The 22,145-nt window shown below is 39.4% G+C and overlaps 1 protein-coding gene across 2 annotated transcripts in view; it reads left to right on the forward strand.

Annotated features, from left to right (window-relative positions):
- Window positions 1–22,145, forward strand: part of ctnnd2a (catenin (cadherin-associated protein), delta 2a) — a 265,825-nt gene that overhangs the window by 176,612 nt on the left and 67,068 nt on the right. For both annotated transcript variants that reach the window (XM_085173422.1, XM_085173423.1), the window contains 2 exons: window positions 3,933–4,065; window positions 14,309–14,522. In XM_085173422.1, the coding sequence (XP_085029548.1) occupies window positions 3,933–4,065; window positions 14,309–14,522 (347 nt within the window). The remainder of the gene's footprint in view (window positions 1–3,932; window positions 4,066–14,308; window positions 14,523–22,145) is intronic.

A 22,145-nucleotide genomic window follows, 5' to 3' on the forward strand; every position in this document is an offset into this window, starting at 1 on the left:
GAGACCCAAATCATTTCAAAATTGTGTAAAACATCATGCATCGTATTAGGTTGTGCAGACAGATGAATAAGATTAACTACAACACCACGGCAGTGTGCTGTAAACGCCCTCAAATGGGATAGAAGTGGTAATAAATGAAAGTGACAGGATGTGACAGCTTGTTGATCTTAAACCATAAACATTTTAGTCCTAGTTGAATTTGCAACACTTTTGAGAACAGGTGTCGGGCTCTGAAAGTGTTTCAATTTCGCAACCGTCAATTTGTGGATCTCTTTGCATTACTTAACTTCTCCAACTCATTTATTTCCCCTCATATAGCCAATCCGTGTGAATTTCAACATTGTCAAGCATATTGTGTTATAGTGTGTGTGTGTGTGTGTGTGTGTGTGTGTGTGAATACTGTCTATCAATGGCCATGATGGGATTTCAGACTGAAGTTCAACTGTCTCATGAGACCTAGACATGAAAAGAGAGATGAAGAGAGGTTTAAAAAAAAGAAAGAAATCCTTTGATAGTCCTTGTATTTTCATGTGTTGTACTCTTCTATCACACTTTGCCTCCCTCAAATGTATGTGCGTGTGTGTGTGTGTGCGTGCATGTTCGTGTATGTGTGTGTGCATCAAAGCCCTACCATCACACAGCAGTCTTTTCCTTTGTCCCAGTTATATCACTCTGTCTCTGCCTCCGCCCTTCCTTCCCTTGCCACCTGCCTTTTTCATAGTCATGTCATACTGCTCTCCTGCCATACCTAGTGATTCCATTGAAAATATTTCACTGCAACACACCCCCGCATGCCTCAAGAAATGGCAAAGTAACCTCTCTAACCAGGAACATGAAACTCTGTGCTGCAGCAGTGACACCTAATTTATTCCCCTACCCACTGGTGTGTCATATCAAAAACACACAGCCTGGGTATAAAAGAGCAAAGTCCACAAATTGTTCTGTGTGGCATTTATTACCACACAAAGCAAAAAAAATAATAAAAATGTAACATAAAGAATATGGCACATAAGTGGTGACATATCGTGGTGCAGATTCCTTAAAAGCTGTGTGGGTATTTAATGTGGCTTTTGCAGTTTTGTTGGTACCGCGTCTTTGATCCGTTTTCACTTTTCCCCTCTGTTTCCATCCTGCTGTTTCACATCATTGGCACGTTGCCTTGTGGTGCATCTACCAGGGCTATGGCTCTCATTAGCACCTGTATTGACATGACTGGCATTTCATCTGTTGTTTTCCTCTTTCTCCATCTTTTTTCTTTTTTTCTATTTTTCCTTTCCTGTCAGCTTCCTCTCGCTTGTTGTACTCACAGTTGCCCCCAAATGCTCAGTGTTTCCCCCCCTAACTTTCACTCCTTATCCTCCCTTGCGGTTTCGCTTCTCTATCCTTCTCCCTTCTGCTCTGTTCCTCTCACTGTCTCTCCCTACCAGGGATTTTTAATTAATGGTCGAGCCATGATGCTTATCTTATCAGCAGATCACTCTGCTTTCTATTAACTACACTGACAGAACTGGGAGGCTGTAGGGGGATGGATGACACACACTCTCATACACATACAGTGACATAGCATATAGTCAGATACATATATATATGGCGTCAGTACACCGAAGTATAGACACAAATGAATATATATGCACTTGCCATTATACTTATGCGCACAAACAGACATGGAAGCAACAAGGGCCTCATAAACACACATCATGATGCTATCTTAATCTTGCCACACACCCTTACACACATAAACAAACTGCCCTGATGGTATCTCACTGTGTGATTTAAGGAACGTTGTTTGGGGGTCTCTCCTCCTAAATCCCCTAAATGCCTTGGGAATCCCTCCCTCTTCCTCCCTCGTCCTCCTTCTCTCTATCTGTCCTCTACCTCCCTCCTTCAGTCCTGCTTTCCAGCTGAATGAACACTTATCATTCGGCAGATAAACAGCCGTCCATGCTGGAGCTTGCTTTATCTTTGAGAGCCATGTTTACTCCCTGTGAATGCTCTGCTTTCCACAGATGTTTCATAGAGTGCATTCACTTGATCCGACAGAGATGAGCGCTGTGTCGAGGCTTCATTTTCTGCAGCAAAAACTATGGATGCACACACAATCTTCTACCCCATCAGGTTTAACTCCCCAGGCAGGTCAATTGTCCCATATTTACCACATTTTCATGTTTGGGTCGGCCGAGCTAGGAGGCACAATAAATCAGCAGTTTGCACGATAGCTTGATGGGGATTACGGTGAGACACAGTTCGCCACAGAACAGTAAGCATGAAGCCAGAAACAACAAAATCAATCCTCAAACATCATGATCGATGGGAGCCGCAAAATTTCAACATAGGTTTTCGTCAGATCGCATTGAGAGTTGGCAGTTTTCTGAAAGCACGGAGAGAAAGAAGCAACAGAGAAACAGTTTACAAAGTGATTATTGGAGAAAACATTACGGTGGATTGAGGCGGCACATGCTCGTGCACGAGCGTAGACATATCCAGTCGCCCACACTTTCACGCACACTCATAATTTCCTCATTTGGGGGGCCATAGCAAAACAATTATCAGAGGGGGATAATACAATAAAGGAGACCATTTCCTGTGTATTACCGAGGGACAAAACATTTATTTCACTTTGTCTAGTGTGTTCATGAGAGTATAAACTTCCAGTGGTGGAAAGTATAGGAAATAACTCAAACTGCAGACAGCAAGCAGGCAGCAGAAATGCTGTCCTGTGCAGTTAGCAACACTTTTTGATTCCTTTTATAAGCTTTCTAAAAATGTCTCTGCATGCATCGCTTCATGCTTCTGCCGAAATCCTCTTTATTTGTATTAACTCGCATTTTGTCGCATCCATACAAATGTACAAATAAGCTGTTGCCCTTCAGCTTGACCTTCAAAATGATAATCCCTAGCATCTTCACATTTGCTGGTTACCTCTCAAAAAATTGTCACACATGGTTGCTATGACATGAGCTACTACAACCATATACACCTGCCCGTTCCCTTAGGTCCGCCAATCAGCAGCTCCTTAAGGTACCGAAAACTAAGTATAAATTTAAAGGTGATCGTGCTTTTGCTGTAGTTGCTCCAAAGTTGTGGAATGATCTACCCTTGCATGTTAGGCAGGCCTCTTCTCTTTCTGAATTTAAAAGTCTTCTTAAAACATATTTATTCGCTGAAGCCTTTGGCATTGATTAGAGGGGTTGACTCAATTTGTTTTAACATGTTTCAATTTATTTTAGTTTTTTAGTTATTTATTTTATCTTATCTTATCTCATTTTAATTTTTCTTTACTTATGCTATTAGCATGTACAGCACTTTGTGAACTCTGGTTTTATGTTAAAGTGCTTTATAAATAAAGGTGGTATGGTATGGTATGACAATGCTCCAAATCATCCATCTGAAATAACTGAAAAGGTTTCAAAGATTTACTGTTATTCTAAGGGAATCCAGTTTGTCTTTTATTACGCTAAAATGCTAATACCATTTGTGGTAGATTTTGATCCATTTATTAAAGTTTTCATGATTGCCACGTGCTTAGCTTTGTGGCCTTATCTTTACTTTCTCTCATTTCCTGCACTTGTGTTGGATGGAAATGACGATATTTCAGCAAATTGGGCATTCAGCAGGTGATCCGTGTCATTTTTGTTCCACTGTGTTGCTTAGTTTCTAAAGCCTTCTCCCATTAGAAGTGAGTTTTCTTGTACTGAAAACAGAGCAGAGTGGATTTTGACATTTAAATGTCTCTTTCATTTATGCTCTGCCTTTGGATCCAACTGACTTTCTCTTTATATCCCGCATTAACGTTGACATGCATGGTTGAATATCTGTGGCTGAAAAAAAGTCTCTGATTTTATTGAACTACTTTTAGGTAATATTTTCATTTCAGTGAGAAACTTTGTTAACCTGCTGAAGGAATAAACGTGTCCCTATATGTCATTCTGCAGAGAGTTTGGGTGGAGAGATCCAGAGTTGCCAGAGGTGATCCAGATGTTACAGCACCAGTTCCCATCGGTGCAGTCCAATGCTGCAGCCTACCTACAGCATCTCTGTTTTGGAGACAACAAGATCAAAGCTGAGGTTTGTGTATACGTGTGCGTACATGTATGTCCTTGTCTGTGTCTATCAGTGTGTTGCGCAAGTTTAGTATTATGTGAGAATTTGATTAAATCAGTGTTGCAAAGAATGGAAAGATTGTAACTTTTATAATGAAAGCCATCAAAATATGTGTTTAAAAAAACAGGTGAATAATTTGTGACTAGAAGATGCTGTCAAAACTATTCAGAGAAAAGCTTTTGAGAAATAATGCAATAGCTAACCAGTTTCACACTGATGTTCTGCTTGATAAAGCTTGCCACAATCACCATTCTTAAGATGTGCATCCTACTGACTTGTATTTATTGAGGTAATGAAGCTCAATTAGTCCCGAAGCAGCAGGTTTGCCTCTCAAAACTAATTTTGCGGTGAAGCCCCTTTGAAACACTCTAATAAACCCTTTAATAAAGCTAGTGGCAATCTAAAACAGTGGCATTGGCACATGCAGATGCATTCAAATCTGCATCTCTTCCCTCAACAGACACAAATTCACACACCCCTCCACAGTCTACAGCACCTCTGAATCAATTTACAAGTACACGCGGTTGAGAACATTGACATTTTTTTTCTATATGAAATTAATTTCAGTGGAAGCAGTCAATAGCTGCAACTGCAGCCTAATGGAAAGTGATACCATATAACTGTAATGCTCATTCATGCACAAATGTAAAGTGATGTGTGTCAGCACAATGTGTGCACATATGCAAATAGACATAACACAATACAAAACAGAAAAATTAATATTAACCTTCTGCAAATCAAAGGCAATTAAACATGTAAACATGCACGCGGCTAATTTTCATTCACATCGACCCACTTACCCACCCACACAAAGACACATGCAGGGATACAGAAATGCAATCACACTTCCATACAAAAACATCACACTTGATTCCTCTCCCTTCCCCTCACCCATGCAGCTCTGCAAGAAACCTAAGTGCTCGTGTCTTTTATAATGGATCCAATTATGCCTGAATAGAGGTGTCCAACAATGGCGGAAAAACATTACGTTGACAGCGAAATCTTTGGCCTGGCTTCATCAAGTCTGTTTCATTGTCATGCTTTGGGTCCAAGGCGTGGCTAAACACTGTTTACACAAAAAGAGAATTCAGCCAGTACTTTGGATCACCTCAAACAAAAACACACTTATATTCTCTGCAAACACAAGATACATTTCCACTTTTCCACATGTGCACAATGCACATGACAGCAATGCAGTGTGTGAAATATGATGCAATAAGAAACACAGTGAGATGTGCCTTAAGCTGTATTTCTTAAATAGTCTTTAATGAAAAACAAAGTTGATTGACGATCACTAAGCCAGATATGGGACATTAATTTGGTTAAAGATTCATTTGCTATATTGAAGCCAAATAGTGTAGTGTTTTTGTACACATACACGCACGCACACACACACACACACACACACACACACACACACACACACAAACACACACGCATGTACACACACACATGCACACACAGTAGATATAGATAGAAAGACAGAGATATAGATAGATATAATATGATATCATGCAGGACTATGGATGAGTAGATGACCAGCATCCACACTGATCAAGAAACACCTGTTAGCTCAATGTTATAACATCAGTAGAGGACAGCTAGCTACCATTAAAGCTGGAGATCCAGAGTCTACAGTACAATGGGAAGAATAGTGAGCTGTATGAACATAATAAGCCAACTCTGATAGAAGAGAGCAGTGTAACTGAACCCGATAATACCTGCAGTAACAGAGGAAACTACTGATTGTGGCCAGACTCAAGTTAGCCACCAAACCAAGGGCACAACTCCCCCGGCTCACTGACAAAGTCCTATCAGAGGAGATTATTGCAGATGTGACCACAGCTCTGCTCACCATCCACACTACTCGTATCACAGAGCTCATAGATACCCCTGCCTCAGTAATCCTAGAAGGACTTGAGTATATGATCAAGAATGCGTGTAGAGAAAGCCCTTTGTGGAGAAGAAGGCTGGAATTTAAAATCAGAAAAGCTCAAAGGATATTAGTTGGTTAAGTGAAGTGTAGAAAGGCATCATGAGAAAAGTACAAGATGAGGTTCTAGAAACTGCCAAACGAATGTTACAACTCTGGCTGAAGAGGTACCACCAGAGACGCAGGAGGAAAAATATGAGTGGCCTTTTCCAAGGATTCTACCAGGATGTACTCTTAGTTGCAAGAGAATAATAGGAAAGACTAGGATAACAACTAGGACAGACCTACCAGAGCTGAAGATGTTCTCCCAGAAGAATATCTGGGAGAAAAAGGTGCACATAACCCCAGCACCTAGAGCAAGGGCCAGTCAGCATCACAAAGGCAGACATTCCTCAATGAGTTGTTGTTGGAGGAATGAAGAGCTGGACGGCACCAGGACTTAGCATGATCTACACCTGGTGGACGAAAAAAAAAGAACAGCACTCCATAAACGCGTGGCAGTACAAATTGAAGTAGTGGGACTACTAACAGCAGGTACTCAGCTGGAAATTTTGTCAGATAACACTGAAATTACAGGAATCAAGATTTCAGTTCAGAGTAACTGCTTGGTAAATATGTTGAGTATGTTAATTTTTTTTCCCCTGTATGTTCTGTTGTCTGACAACAGGGACATAACAATATGTACATGCAAAGACTGTATAGAGTTAAAGATGTGTGTTTATAGTGAATTCGGCTGTAATAAAATATGTGCGTAGAGAGTCAGAAAGAAGCAAACGGTTAAGTCTTAAAGTTTCTATAGTTCATAGTTAGCTTTTAGCATTACATTTTTTTCCAGAGCTGATTACATTAGTGCCTTTAAAGAATAGAAAGATTGTATTAGTTGTCTAAGGAGCTTGGAAAGAAAAGTGTCTGGACTTCTTGAGTTGCTTGAAGACGTTTCACCTCTCATCCGAGAAGCTTCTTTAGTTCTAAGGGTCCAATTGGTGGGGAGTCCCAGATTTAAACGCAGTGGGAGTTTCCCCCCAAAGAGGGACAAAGGACCCCCTGATGATCCTCTACATAATCACATGAGCCAAGGTGTGAAAGCGGGTGTGGGTCCTAATCAGCCAGGGTTTCGAGTGAGCTCATTGTGAAACCTGGCCCCACCCTATCATGTGATTTCCTGAGGTCAGATGGCCCAGGATGTGAGTGGGCGTTAAGGCGTCTGGGAAGGGATCTCAAAACAGGACTATAGATGGCAGACAGTTGGTGTCGTAAACCACCGCCTCTGTTCAAAGATGGTCACTCACAGTGGACATAGATGGCTTCTTTCACTCCTCTTTCAAACCATCTGTCCTCTCTGTCCAAAATGTGAACTACAATGACCTGGATGACTGAGAACCTTCACAGACCGATTGTATTAGTATTTCATCAAGTTTTTAGTTCAGGAGAACATAAAAGTATTAGTTTGGTTAGTTCAAGGTTTTTTTCCGCATCACCATACAGCCATTTTTTGATATTTTACCAGAGCCATTACTTTTGTCGTATTCAACCTAAAAGGCTCCACTTACAAACATACACACAGACACAAAGTTTACCTTGGAAAAACTGGGATTTGCTGGGTGCCTCTGGTGTTTAACATATTAGTGTGATTCAAAAATAACGTGTTAAAATACCAGTCACACACACAAAATAAACTCATGAGGCAGAAAGTGGTCCTCTGCCAGCTAAAATTACCTTTTAGAGTTCAGTGGCTTTAACCAGAACAACAGTCGTCCTTGTCAAAGAAGCTCTGTGAGCTTTAAAAATGCTTTAAATACAGCCCACGGTTAAACTGATCGGAAATTTTGCTGTTGTTGTTGTTGTTACGAGATGTTTTGCTGCTGAACCTCCAGAGCAGTATTTTTAACATCCACATTAGCAGCATACTATGGTAAGGTCAGGTAACTATGGACAACTTTTAGCTCAACTCATATTGGTTACATAATGTTTTACATAGAAACAGAGGAAAATTCTTACTTTCTCCGGGTTTTCATGACTCATATTTTTTCCTTTTATCTCATAATATTATAAAAACTAATTTTCATGATAAATCAATTCATTTCAATCAAAGGTAAATTTAAAATAAATGATCATAACTGTCACTGCTTCATAATTACTATTAGTATCATTATGATTAGCTTGGATGTTTAATAACATTCTCTTTTGTTGCATAAATCAGTTATGTATCTTTTCTCATCTTCAGAGTTGTAAGAAAGTGACTTTTTTCTTTCATTTTAAACAAGCGAGAGTTTAAAATGTCTGTATGACTATCTTTGCTTTATTACAAAGGCTTCCAAACACATGAAGTGGCATTAAATTGTCAATTGTATTCTCTCCTGCTTATCAGCAGACAAAAGGAAAAATGTGTTATTAACGTTTTGAAGCAAAGACAAAGACCAGCAGGGGCGCACGTTGATTAGCATTACTTCAATCCAGTTACACACAACTTCAATCCAGTTACACACATGGGCTTTTTTATGACCCAGTCTGTGCCTGTATTTCAAAAGAGAGGTGAGGTTTCATTTGATGGAGTTTTTTCCATGACAGTCCCTTCTTCTCTTTAACCACAGGAAACTTAATGGCACTGCTAACTTCTTGGATTTTTGTCCACATTATTTGTTCATTTTGACTTCTCCAATCACCCAGCAGGGAAGTAGACAGGCCTATATTAGGATGAGTGCGTTGCATGATTACAAGTGTAATTTTATGTGTCGGTGAATTCAAATTAACAATCAGAGGAAACATTTATTTGCAGAGTAGTGCCAGGATTTTAGTGCAAGGGCAAAATTCCTATCTTTTTTTTTGTATTTCGCCTTTACTTCACATTTCCTGTGATCATTTTTTTAGCTCACACGTACGTCACATTTTCATAGGAACTCACCCAATTACGTTTGCAATATTACATGTGTGTCACATGTACATGTCAGATTGTGTTTGTTTGTAGGATTATCTGATACCATAATATCCTGACAGGAGTAGTAGAATATAAATTTCGTTAACAATTAAGGTCACGGTTTTGTTTGTTTTCAATGTTGAAGGTTAGATTGTGTAACAAAGACACAGTTTATACATTTAATTTTCTGCTGCTCAAATTTGGCAGACTACTAAAGGACAGTGAGCTGTGAATGGTTTTAGCGAGTCACATTTCCCAGATTTTTTTTTGTGCTCCCTAATTTACTTCAAAGCTCTGTATGGATTTTTTTCCCAGAAATTATACTGGCTATTAAATTCAAAAAGTTGAAATCACAGCTTTTTATAACTGTCTATTCTTTTTATATTGTCTGATGTGTGTGTCATTTCAAAATCACTACTGGTATTTAGGAAATTAAAAGCTTCTCTAACAAAATAATAACGATTTCATTTTGTATTGTTGTAGCAGGTGATTTCTTATTTTTGGTTATAGTGAAAAGGAACCTTACGATTTTTTTTTATGTCATTTGAAATATTGTTGCATTAAGTTGTGATTTCCTGCCTCACTTTATAAACATATATATGTATATATTAAAGCATTGTTTTAGAAAGATAATGTACAGGAAGTCCTGCATTGTAGTATTAACTTGGTTCTTGAGACATACAGTGACATGTATGTGAAAGTAAATGCTTGTTGCAGCTATTTGGTATGACCCTGGATTAAGAGGCTTATATTCTCTTATTTTCAGTCACAGTGAGCAGCTGAATACAGCCACAGTATGGCTCCTATTCATTGCTAAAGACATAATCTGTAGCAGCAAATACAAGTGGAAAGATAGAAACAGAAACCAGAAAAAAAAGAAGTTTTTAAAAAGAAAGAAGAAAAATATTGGTGAAAAAACAACAAAATATTTCCCTATGATATCTTGGAACTGGTACATAAGATGACACAATGTTTTGTTTCTTGGTTGATGACATTTATATGTGCTTGTGTACACATGTTTCAACACAGGTATGAGTGGACATTTTAGATTAGATGTGTCAGTGTGAGCATGTTTTAACTTACAGTTATATCTATGGATATTTTTCTTTTTCCTACACAAATACTGCAAGCAGGAAAGAGAAGTCAGATATACAGAAAGTGAAAGAGAGAGAGAGAGGCTGTGTTTCGTGTGTGTCTGTGTTTGATAAGGTAGATGGAGGTCTGGCTGCAGCCTAGACTGCAGAGGCAGCTTGCCAAATTCATCTTCAGCATCATTTATAGCATCTTTAGACACATGCACAGTACAATACTGTATCATCCACACGCATAACTAAATTCACACCTACAACCAGTTATATGCTGTATATTTCCCACATAGTGAATTAAAACAGAACCATTGACATGGCAGCTAATAGATTTCCTTTGGGTATGCAAAACACAGGCTCACAGTTTCAACCTGAGCGTTAGTTACATCAGTAATTCATTGTGGGTTGCAGCCATATCAATAACCATTTATCCAACAAGCGGCTTGATGGGGGACGAATGTGACCCCTGACTCTTTGTCATTTCTCAGCCTCAAAAGAATCAGGCTTTAGATTTTTTGGCTGTGAACTCTACAAATGCTGTAAATATCTGTTCAGTAGACATGAATGTGGAAGATGAGAAATGCAGCAAATGATTCTTAATGATGCTGCAGAAGTAGTATATGTTTCTGTCCCTCTTCACAGCGTATTTTCCACTTAGCTTATGTACATTTAGGTTAATAAGTTGGTTTTAAAACAAACAGTATGTACGTGTAGTTAAAGTGCAGACTTGCAGCTTTACTTCAAGGGATTTAGCAAGAACCTATGGATATCACTAAACGCTGTGTTTCCTCCTTTGAGATGCTCTGCCACTGCCAAGCCTTTACTGCAGCTACCTTCAAATACTGCTTGTTGGGGAGTGTTTCTTCGTACAGGTTCAGTGGGTTCAGTTCAGGCACTGATCATTGAAGGCTACTGCATGTCTTTGCCTTAAGAAACTCTTGTGTTGCTTTTGGAGCATGCTTTTGGCCATTATCTATTAGATGTTTTCTGGCATAGTTTAATGCATTTCTGTTACTGACTGTAACCAGTTGTTTGCACAACTGTTATCTGTTAACATTCATAAAGGCGTCTTTCGAGCCAACTTTAAAGACTTTGAGAGTCCATGAAAACATCCTTGACTTGGTTAGAGGTTGTGAAGGATTTTTCTTAACCAAGGAAAGAATTCTGCAATCAACCACTGTATTTGCCACCTGTGGACTTCCAAGCCTGTTGATGTTGTTGAACTGACTGGTGCATTCCTTTTGAAAATGGTTGCAGTTCCTATGCAGTTAATCGAATACTTTTATTAAAACCGTTGAAGTAAAGCTGAAAGACGCTTTAATCACATTTTGATTTTCCTAAAATGGTGAACCTAACTGTAAGTGTTGCAAAAGTACCAGCAACATACTTTAATTAAAAATATTTTACTCTATAATTCACTCTAATTTTTAAAGAATGTGTTAACATTTTATAAGGTTTCTATTAAGTTACCTAACAGAGCCACCCTCTGTTATTCGCTTCCAAAAAGTATCCTTCAAATTGAATATACATCTGCTTTAAGGTAGTTTTATGAAGTCCTGGGCACAACCTAATTAATAACACATACATTGCTGCTGTGAGGAATAGTGTTTGCTCTGTTTTCTCTGTTAGCTACCTCGTCATACAACAAAGCCTCCAGTATATTTGTTACGGTATATTTTCACAGCTGTGAATTTTTATGCTGATAACTCTATGAGAATTAGCTGTGTCCCTGCCTCAGAACAATATTAGGTAGCCATAGGTTAATGGTTTATTTGGCCCAGTTTAAAATTCTCAAGAGGGAAATGTTAGCCCTGGGCCAAAAACTCAATTAACCAAAGGTTGTAAGGCTCTAAATTGCAGTTAGCCCTAGGCTAAGTGTCAAGTGAAGACAACACAACCCCTTGTATGTGTGTATGCTTGCCTCTGTGTGTGAATACATAAACGGTTAAAAGGTGTGACACATCTCCTCTCTGTCTGCACACTCACATGCACCCTGTCTGGAGCTAGTGGTTAATGCTGAAGTTCCATATGTGGTTAGTCATAAACGCTTGTTAAGCTTCACGTGACACCATCTCAGGTGCGTGACACCCATGTATCCCACTGCCGGCTTTCATGCTGGCAGCATCTCTGATTCTCACAATCTCAGCTGTCACCACCGCTAACTGTTACCACGGCAAAACTGTCGCTATGGGTTACCAATAGCAGTGTCCACCGCAGAAGAGCGTGAGACAAAGACAAATCAATCAGCGCTTCTAATCTTTACATGAGGAGCAGGCACAGAGGTATTGCCAAGCCTTGTATGTAGCTCTGAGGCAATACAAAGTGGAATAACAGATTAAGTGTGACATAAACACAAACAGGGAGAGGTGCACAAATTAGCATGGGGAAGGAAAAGGGGAAAAGGAGAAGGGGAAGAAGAGCAGAGGTGGGGACTAGAGGGCGTAAGAGGGGCAACAAATCAGGTTGAGGAAATTGTATGGCCAATCTAGCAAGGTTATTTTGCCATTCACTGCCTTCCTTAATCCATTTTAATTGAATAGATAAGCAAAGTCATTTTGCCCGATAAACTCCTGCTGTGTCATGAAACACCCACATCCTCTTTGCCCTCCATTTCTCATGCTTTCTCTTTCTTGTGTCACCCTCACTCTCGCTTTCTCTCTTCTTATGTGCATCTTTAATATCATTGGTTTTTGCTTGCGCTTGTATGCACACCTATTTTTGACTTGATCATGCTAAAAGTATGAGTGCGAGTGTGCGAGAGCCAAAAAATGAAACAAAAAAAAAGCCTTGGAAGTCCATTCATGTCTTATTGCTCGTCTGCGTAGTAAAATCCATCCATCTGGTGCTTCACAATGAAGCAGGCATTACTAATGAAGTATTTTCTATATTTAATGTCCCGTGTTAGAGGAGAACGTGCTGAAAAATATTAAAGGGTTTCAAAAAGTCTGAATATGCATCTAACTGTGAAAAACTGGAGTTATCTGGTTGAGTAAGTCTGTCAGTTGCAGTGCTCAAGAGATTAAATAAAAGTGGAAGCATGAGGGACACTCTCTCTCTCTCTCTCTCTTGTTTTCTCTCTCTCTGTCTCACACACTAGTTGCTCCGTCCTTGTTTCGACTAGTCTCCTGGAGATCTCACCAGCCTGTTTCTAGTGATTAGCGCAACACCCCTGTCGACTGGACCAAACACAGGCTGATTTAAGCTCTTTGGCCCCCTAAGGCTGATGAAGATCCCTGCAGTGGAGAAGTGATGTGGGAGGTTTAAAAACCACCAACATAGAGAGAGAGCAATATGTGTCGCGCCATGGGGGGAAGGCGTTATGTGTAACGCCAGAGTGCCCTCATTGTGATCCCTACTGGGCTAACAGTCCTGACTGCCTCGCCCTCTCCAGAATCGAGATATAATCATAAATCTAAACTGATTGCCTTTGTTTATTTCTCGAACTGCCAAGCATGTTTCTATTTATGTGTATTTACAAGGCAAAAGTAGTAGCAGACACAAGGCAAGCAGTGTAGCTGGGTACAGATTTGCTGTGCAGTTAGGTGAGTCTTCATGTACAGTTTACAGAAGTGTTCAATTCATTTAATTTTTCCCCGCTATGCCTGCCTTTTGGTGGCTGAAATACACATTTAAAATAAATCAAGGTAACAGATGCATGGTTTTGGAATGTGTGTGTTACACGCCTTCTTAAAAAGGATAAACAACCACTAGTCACTGAATCTGTGGAGGCTGCCATGATTGCCTTTCATCTTTTAGTCATTAAGATAAAAAATTTAACGTTAGTTTTCCAATTCATAAGTGAACTTTTCATGCATATAAATTATCATATGCAACAAAAAAGTGATAAAAGGAAACAAAAACCTAAGAAGGGAGGGCAACCACACAGAAAACGTGGCGGGTAACGTGCAGATTCTATAACATACAGGCACACACAAGCAAGCTTATTCCTCCCTAATCAGTGTAATTAAGTGTCATTTTTTGTTAAAGCCCAGTCATTAGTATCTTTAATTAGCCCACATTGTGCTGTTAATCTGATTGGCAGGACTGACAGATACTGGAGGCTGTATACACACATGCGCACACAAACACACATTATAAACACTGTGTACGAAGTAGCTACTCGCATAGATAAATAACCAGCCATCAGGAGTACAAGATATTAAAATTTCAGCATTGAAAAAAATATTCTCTACAATACTTCTTGCTGCTGATTTTTATTAATATATATTATTCATTTACGACAGATTTGATTGATTCAATTTCTTTGATACTCAGATCCGTAGACAGGGAGGCATCCAGCTGCTCGTTGATCTACTGGACCACAGGATGAGTGAGGTCCATCGCAGCGCCTGCGGAGCCTTGAGAAACCTGGTGTATGGCAAGGCCAATGATGAGAACAAAGTAACCCTGAAGAACTGCGGGGGGATTCCTGCCTTGGTCCGCCTGCTGAGGAAGACCGGAGATGTGGAAATCAGAGAGCTAGTCACAGGTACGCTGTCTGTGACAAATTTTTACTTCAGCTCCTAGCATGTACAGTATATCAGTTATTTTCCAGCATGGCTCTGTTTATGGCCTCGGGAGAGATTTTAATGGAATATGTTTGTGTGTGTGTGTGTGCAATTCCCATGTTTATGTGAATGTGTGGATAGAATTTGATATGTGAGGATGCAAGGATCTTTCAAGCTGCTCTACATACCACACACCTACACTAAAGCTGCTTTAGGAAAGAATCTTTCAGCCAGCAAAAGGAAAAAAATAAAACTTTCTTTCTGTCTTTTCTTGGTATTGATATTGTATGTGTCTTTCATTCGTTCGTCTAATTGTGGTTTTACTTCATATTTAGTGACTTAAGTGGTCTCGGTTGGCCATGACAGCGCCTGTAACCGTTTTGGCTTGGTGAATGTAGTTCTTCATACATTCAGGTTTTAGTGAATTAGTGTTCGTCAGAAAACTTTACTATTCACCAAACCAAGGCTGTTCATCTTCTTTACGTGCACAACTATTTCACATTCCACTTGAATGATAACATTCAGTCACAGTTCTCCTCAGCAGCCATGACTTGTATGACTCTTGCAAAGAATGCCAACAATCTTTGTGAATGTTATTTATTCTTAGGAGTGTTTTGTTAAGTGTCCCTTTTGACATCTTTTATTAAGACGTGTAAGATGTAATGCAGTGCATGTTTATGGGGGGGGGGGGGGGGGGGGGTTGTTTTTTGTTTGCATTAATTGTTATTGCATGTCTGCAATGATAAAAAGGTGAATATGCCCACCTTGCTTTCAAATTCTTGCTTAAAGTGTAATTTAAAGCCCCACACTTGTAGCAGGAATCAATCTTGTTTTAACCTTGAGGGAATGAACACTACAAACTAGCTGGTGCAGTTGAGACGCACATTGCAGCAGTGCATACACCCACACGCACAAACTTAATAACGTGCACGCATACAAGCGTTCATGCAAATACACATTCAAATATGTTTAGGCAAAAAAATGTATAGATTAAATTTAAACACCCACATAAGGTGTTAGATAATAACGCAGATAATACACATTTGAGCTGATATAATCTTTTTTTCCAATATGCCTCCCACTGAGAATTTAATATTGTACTAGAAGAGTAGCAAATAGTAACACAACGCTGCACCCCTCGCTGCTTAATAGAAAAAGAAACACATAGATGCTTGTGCTTACACACAGGCAAACATCTAGGATATATGGAATTTCAGTGGTCAACTAGTTATTTTCCAGTATGACATTGGCAATATTGATGAAACACAGTGTCTGTGAATTATGCTTATACAGCTATGCCACACGGGGGTTTCTTACCCGTAAAAGGCTGATGGGGTATTGTCATCCTGCCAGCATGGACACACAAGTTTGTGAATGTGATAACTTGAGCATGAGATGACGTAGGAATTTTAAATCCATACCATAGGTACAGAAACTGAAAGCCTCAGATGAGTTCAAATCCCAGTGGCCTTGACCTCAAGGTCAGAGGTCAACTTTTCTAAAAATCACCTAGGATTTTTACATTAATATGATACGTGCCTCTACGAGGAGGCTGAGAGGCAGCACCGGGAGCTGCCAGTATTTTTTTATAATCCCTCATTCAAATTAAAACCTTTAACTAGGGACATTTTTTGATGCAGTCACATCAGCCACAACACAATTTGATTGAGTTCTCCACTTTCAGAAATAAAATATGCTAATATATAATATGCAAAACCACTGAGATTTACCCGTGTGCTGTTTTTGTCTGCTGAACTCCTGATTGTGTAGGAAGATTTTATGGACAGGCAGAGTTTAAGTGCACTATAGTAAGATGTATACATTATGTTAATACACTAGATTAGATCACTTCATGTGGCGACATATGTATTATAAATACTGTCCTGTAATGCATGATTATATAGGACCATGTCTATTTTTGAATTTTCTGATATTTTTGGTATCAGCTGCACAAAAGGTACATTACATTATCTTGCTGCTCAAACTGTGAATTGTCATAAGTGGGGATCTGAATGTTAGCAGCCTAAAAGATTTCCTATAAGCAGCTCTCACCAGCAACTTGTACATCGATTCCTGTGATAAAACATGAGAGAGCCAAGACCTTTCTTTCATCTGTTGTCCTTCACTCGCATCTTTTGTTATCTCGTGTCTGCTCGCTTCACACTTTTTTTCCCCTTTGTTGGTTTGTGCGCTGGATTTTTATGTGATTTCACACTTGTTTCATGTTGAGCTGGACTGTGGGTATCTGCACTTGTCTCACCATTGTTTTTCTACATTTGGCCTCTTTGTTACACCTGGTTAGTCCTGAGATAACAGAGACATGTGCAAGCTCATACAAGTAGATTTAACAGTTTCAGAGATCAAGCAAACCCATTGACTCAAACACTAAAATACACAAAACCTTCCAAGACACCCATAAAGCGCATTCACACAGAATACTAAACTAAAGTCAGTAGGGCCCCCTCATGCTCAATTTGACCTCTGTCTCCGTTGTTACTTAGCACAACAGAGCTCATCTTTAATCACACATTCAAAAGTCCATCCCACTAGGTCACCTGCTCTCTGAGGGGAAAGAGGCCCTGGTGGATCATAATACTGACAGCTAGCAAGCTAGCGCACAGTTTTTTTCTGTCCTTTTACAAACCCCTGAGATATCGATAACAGCTCGCTAGACGTGGGTAGAGAAGGAGGAAGGAAGTCTGGAACCTTTTCACTGTTAATGATATCCTCATAACAGGTTGTGTGGCGGCAGGCAATCTCTGCTGCACTAAAAAACAAGGTTTGTTTATATTCAAGATAAAGAAGTAAGAATGTCATTACAAAAAGGCTTCTTTTTTTTGATGATCGCAAGGTATACATGTCTGTGATGATAAAAACGTGCTGGAGAGACTAAGATACAGAAAACAGCTTGGGGAAAGAATGTCTGTGGTCTGTAAGAAGATTAACCAGTGAATAAAATTCACTGCGAGTCATACCGCATCATGTTTTGAGCTCCGACTTTTATAAATAGTCATCTCACACAGACAGACATGCACTGTGAAATTCTATCTCTGCTTCCCCCGTTTCCTGACTCTTCCTGTCTTTGCCCTTCCCTGTCTGTGATTCAGTGTCATGCATGAGTCTCCCCTGTTGTCTGTTTCCTCTGGTACTTGGCATTAAATTCCACATTTTAAATGCTTTCACGACAGTACAGCCATATTTTGAAGTCTGTCTTAATTTGCCTCGCGTAACACCCTGCTGTTGCTGTAATTCACGTCTAAGAAGTGTTGCATAATTATTCTGTAATTCAGTTAGGTTAATGTTGTCTGTCACAAATACAGAGGAGGACTACAGTTAGTTAATTATGTTTATGTAGTAAGTGGTGATTTATGCTGTCCTGGCCATTGACACAATCCTACCAGTTTAAGGCAGTTTTTAATAAAAGCTGTGTTACAGAGCTTGTGTAGTTAAACGTTTTCAGCCTCAATTTTGTGAAATAAAAATGTAAAAATGAAGTATGTCTGTAGCGCTAAGAACAAAAATGAAGGGCTAAAGGCAGGTGACCCTTTTTGAGAGAACGTGTCAAAAAATGGTGAACTGGGAGGATTAATGCTGAGACTCTTGTAATATCTGGACCATATTCACTGACTTATAATCCAGGTTCTGTTGGACAGAACTAATGTTGTTGGACTGTATTTGGGTTGAGCGGCTATCAGATGAAATTGTGTGACTATAGCAACTCTTTTGGTAGATCAGTGCTGAAAACTTTACAGTTAAAACATGTTACGGAAGAGCTAATGATGCTAATGCTCTGTAACTACATGTTAGTGTCTCTGCTCTCTGATGCTTTGCTGTGTCAAATTTTATTCTACTCAAAGTCTAACTTGTAATTCTACTTGACGGCCAAATAATTTGAAAGTAAACAATGACTGTCACTAGGAGAGATTGATCTAGGATTGTGTCACCCTATGCTGCCCGTAGACATGGCTGTCAAAAGCCAAACTCAAAAAAATGCCAGTATTGTACCAATTCTGCTTATTACGTCTATGTTGAGCCATCCCTCTAATTTGTAATTACAGAATCTCTTCAGAATCAGGCATAAATTTTTGTTTTTTTGTTACTTTTGGTGATTGGAAAAACCTTCCCTTAACTATTTACCCTATCTCTCTGTTGGTTCTGAAGTTTAAATTTAGACAAGCTTTATTGGCTTCCTAGGTCTGAGCGTGAGGTAGATAGGATGAAGTCAAGGCTTCTGGGCCTGTCAGTCAAAGTCTGGTCGATGCAGAGGCTTCGGATGTCAATAGGAGATGCTATCCTTACTCATGGGCTCACCTTGAAAGCAGTGGACCATGACTACAGTGTCTGTTGCTGCCTCCTCTGAAATGGCTGAGGGGAGAAGCAACTGCTGAAGACAGCTGTATCCAAAAAGTTTCCATTTGGACAAATCTTCTCAGATTATTATAATTAGTACTTCTCAGTACTTCCATTAGCCACCATCTAATCCGCTTCCTCTCTATAAAAAACTGCACATGGTTGCTTCTCTCAGCTATGACGCATATCACAATGCACGTTTCTGTGAATTGCATTGAATATGAAAACAATATGCTTACATATATTCCGCTACATACGCAAGCGCTCATTTCCAGAAGTCAGTTTGGTAATGAGAATAAAAGCTATGAGAAATGCAGCAGAGAATAACTGCATGTGTACAGAAGTGACTGACTGACTTTTCCACTGTTGCAAGGTTATGTTAAAAACAGCCCAACAATGTTAAATTATACTGCTGTACTCACAAATACAGTTCATCATTCCCTGTTACTTGAAGGCATAAAATATTTTCTATTGTCAACATCTAAACCCCAAGCTCCAAATGCTGCTGCTATTCAAGAAATTTCAATGCAGCCTTTTCACTGTGAAATTCTCTGGTGGTAATAAAATCTCCAGTATTGGCAGTGGCAGTTTACCCACAATACATGATTTTACTTTGTGCTGCCAAAGGTCTTCAGCAAACCTACCACTGAAATGAAGGTTCAAAGACTCAGGAGTTAAGTCAGCAATTGCTAGCCTGCTGTCTGAAAACGTTACCCAAAATCACTTTTATTTTATGTTATTTTATTTATTTATTTACCGTTTTTGTCATTCACAGATTTTTATAGACACAACAGCCATGCAATTTGTCATCTCTGGCATTGCTCATCACCAGGTTGTGACCCAGCAGCTAACTAATTCGCAGTGAGCTGCACAAATGAAGGCTGTTTAATAAAACATCACCACTTGAGGCCTAACAGGTCTCATTCTTCCCTTACAAGTCACATTCTCATTTATTCATGAATTCATGCAATCATCTCCTCTCTCCCCCAAACCACCAGGCTCCTAGGAAACTGTCTGTCAAATGTCTAAAGGGAACTAGTCAGAGAGGGATGGGGTATAAGGACAAGGAAAGAGAAAAGAAAAAAAGCGCAGACACATGCACTCACAGGCACTCACAGGCACTCACAGGCACACAAGCTTGAAGTATGATGTCACTGTCTGTTGGTCACTTGATGTTATACCCATAAGGACATTGAGTTTAGTGAAGCATTACATATCTATGTTTCTAGAGCAGACAAGTCTGTGTAAGTGTGGTTGCTGGTGTGTCGATGTGGGTGTGTCAGCCTTAAATTTGCAGAATATTGGACAGTGGCCTTTACAATGTCCTTGCCCCAGAAAAAAACTGAGCAGTGCATCCTTTTACGTGTCTCCTTTTAATCAGTGTTTTTGTCCATTCGCGCCTGCACAAAAATCAACGTGTCTCTTCCTGAGCATGTATTGTCTCAATGTGTGTTTGTTTAGATGAATTGGCCGGAGCAGATAAAGAAAGGCTTGCTGAGTGCTGCTTCTTGTCAGCTCATCAAAGACAACACTGTTTTAACCTGATTGCAATCATACACTGAAAACACTTACCACATGAGAAACAGACCGACGCGGGAAAAAGAAGCAGAGAGAAATACAGAAGATGTTTGACAGCATTCAGCTTTATAAGTCAAGTGTTTTGCTGAATGTGTGTCTTCACTCTGAGGTGGCAACAGAGTGTGTGCGTGCTTGCATATGTTTGAACTTATTGCCTTATTTTTTTTTTTTTTTTTTTTTACTTTGATTTGAGAAGAGCCTGTGTGAATAGCAGGATTAAGTGGAAAGACAGAAAGTTGAGATGTGAAACAAGAGGCTGATTAGTAAAAGTGAAGGCAAATGTTACCACACTCACACTCACATGCCTTAGTACAAGCTCTTGATTGCTGCCAAGCAGCATACAAGGTCATTGTGTTATTATCACCCTCCTTCTCTTGTCCTCTCAAGCTTGCTTCCTCTCATTCTCTCTTGCCCTCTCTCTCACACACACACTAACTCTTCTCTGAAATTCCCAATTACATCTCCCCGTCTCTACTTTTAGCTTTCTTCTTGTATAGACTTATATATGTCTTATGCATATTCCATCTAATCCTTTGCTTTCTGCAGTGGTCTATTGAGTCTAAATTATTAAATATTAATTAATTTGGGTTTAGCAGCTGTGCATTTGTAATTAAGAATTAACCCACTGGCTAAGTAACACTGGCATTTGTTTTCTCACTGCCCTTCCTTGTCTATTCTCTGGCCTCATTTTCTTCCAAACCCTTTCCCTGAGATTGACATTATGACCGTATGTAGTAGAGCATAGTGTAAGGCTTCAAGACTGGCATTGCTTTGGGCAATGCAAAGCTGGCTGCTACTTAACATCCATTGCCTCCACAAATGTTTCAGTTAAGTGAGGCTTTATTCACATTAGTCCACAGATGACAGTTTATTTTTCTAGCCCTTTATTATCTTTATTTTCAGTACCTTTATATTTAGTGCATTTTTCCTTTCAGTTCTCATGCTTGAAAGAAGTTGAACAAATTTTGTATACTTTGGGATTTTATTGTGTATATTTATTTTAAATATGCTTTATTAATTAATTGTTTGCTCCCTAACACATAATAAGTGAGGGCCAGGTTTAACTTAAGATTTTCCACACTTGCTAGCATTTCAGAAAACAGATGCAGTCTTTATCTTTGGATTTTGCACCCAGAATTACTGAATGAACAGGACACCTTTAAGCTCACTGACAGTTTCTATGAACTGTGGGGTGCAGCATATTGTGAGTTGTGCCCATATTTTAATTGTTTGCTAACTGTGCAAATGAACGACATCTGTCATTGGGACCTGCAACATCTGGAGTCTGACACGAAATACACGAGAGATGATGACCTACAGCACCACAGCTTTTTATAGTTTCTTGTAGCTTTAAAGGAGGTTGTCTCCTCTTGGTGCAATCTGTTCCAATTTCTCGGCAGTCTCTCAGCTCCTTAATCCACCAGTGCTACTGATATATCTATATTTTCTTATTTTATTTATCCCTGTCACTCTGGTTCCCATATTTTTACCTTATTGTTTTTTGCTATGTAAGAAAGTTCAATGAAAGCTAACATAATGAAACTAACATATCTAGAATGTGACAGTGCTAATGTAGCCTGTGTGTGTATGTGCACACGTGTGTGTTTGATACGTATGAGTGTGTCACAGCTGACCAACAGGGCTACTGCTGTCACCGGTCTGTGAAAAGGCATCTG

The sequence above is a fragment of the Neolamprologus multifasciatus genome, chromosome 9 (assembly GCF_963576455.1).
Source record: "Neolamprologus multifasciatus chromosome 9, fNeoMul1.2, whole genome shotgun sequence".
NCBI classification, from domain to species: Eukaryota; Metazoa; Chordata; class Actinopteri; order Cichliformes; family Cichlidae; genus Neolamprologus; species Neolamprologus multifasciatus.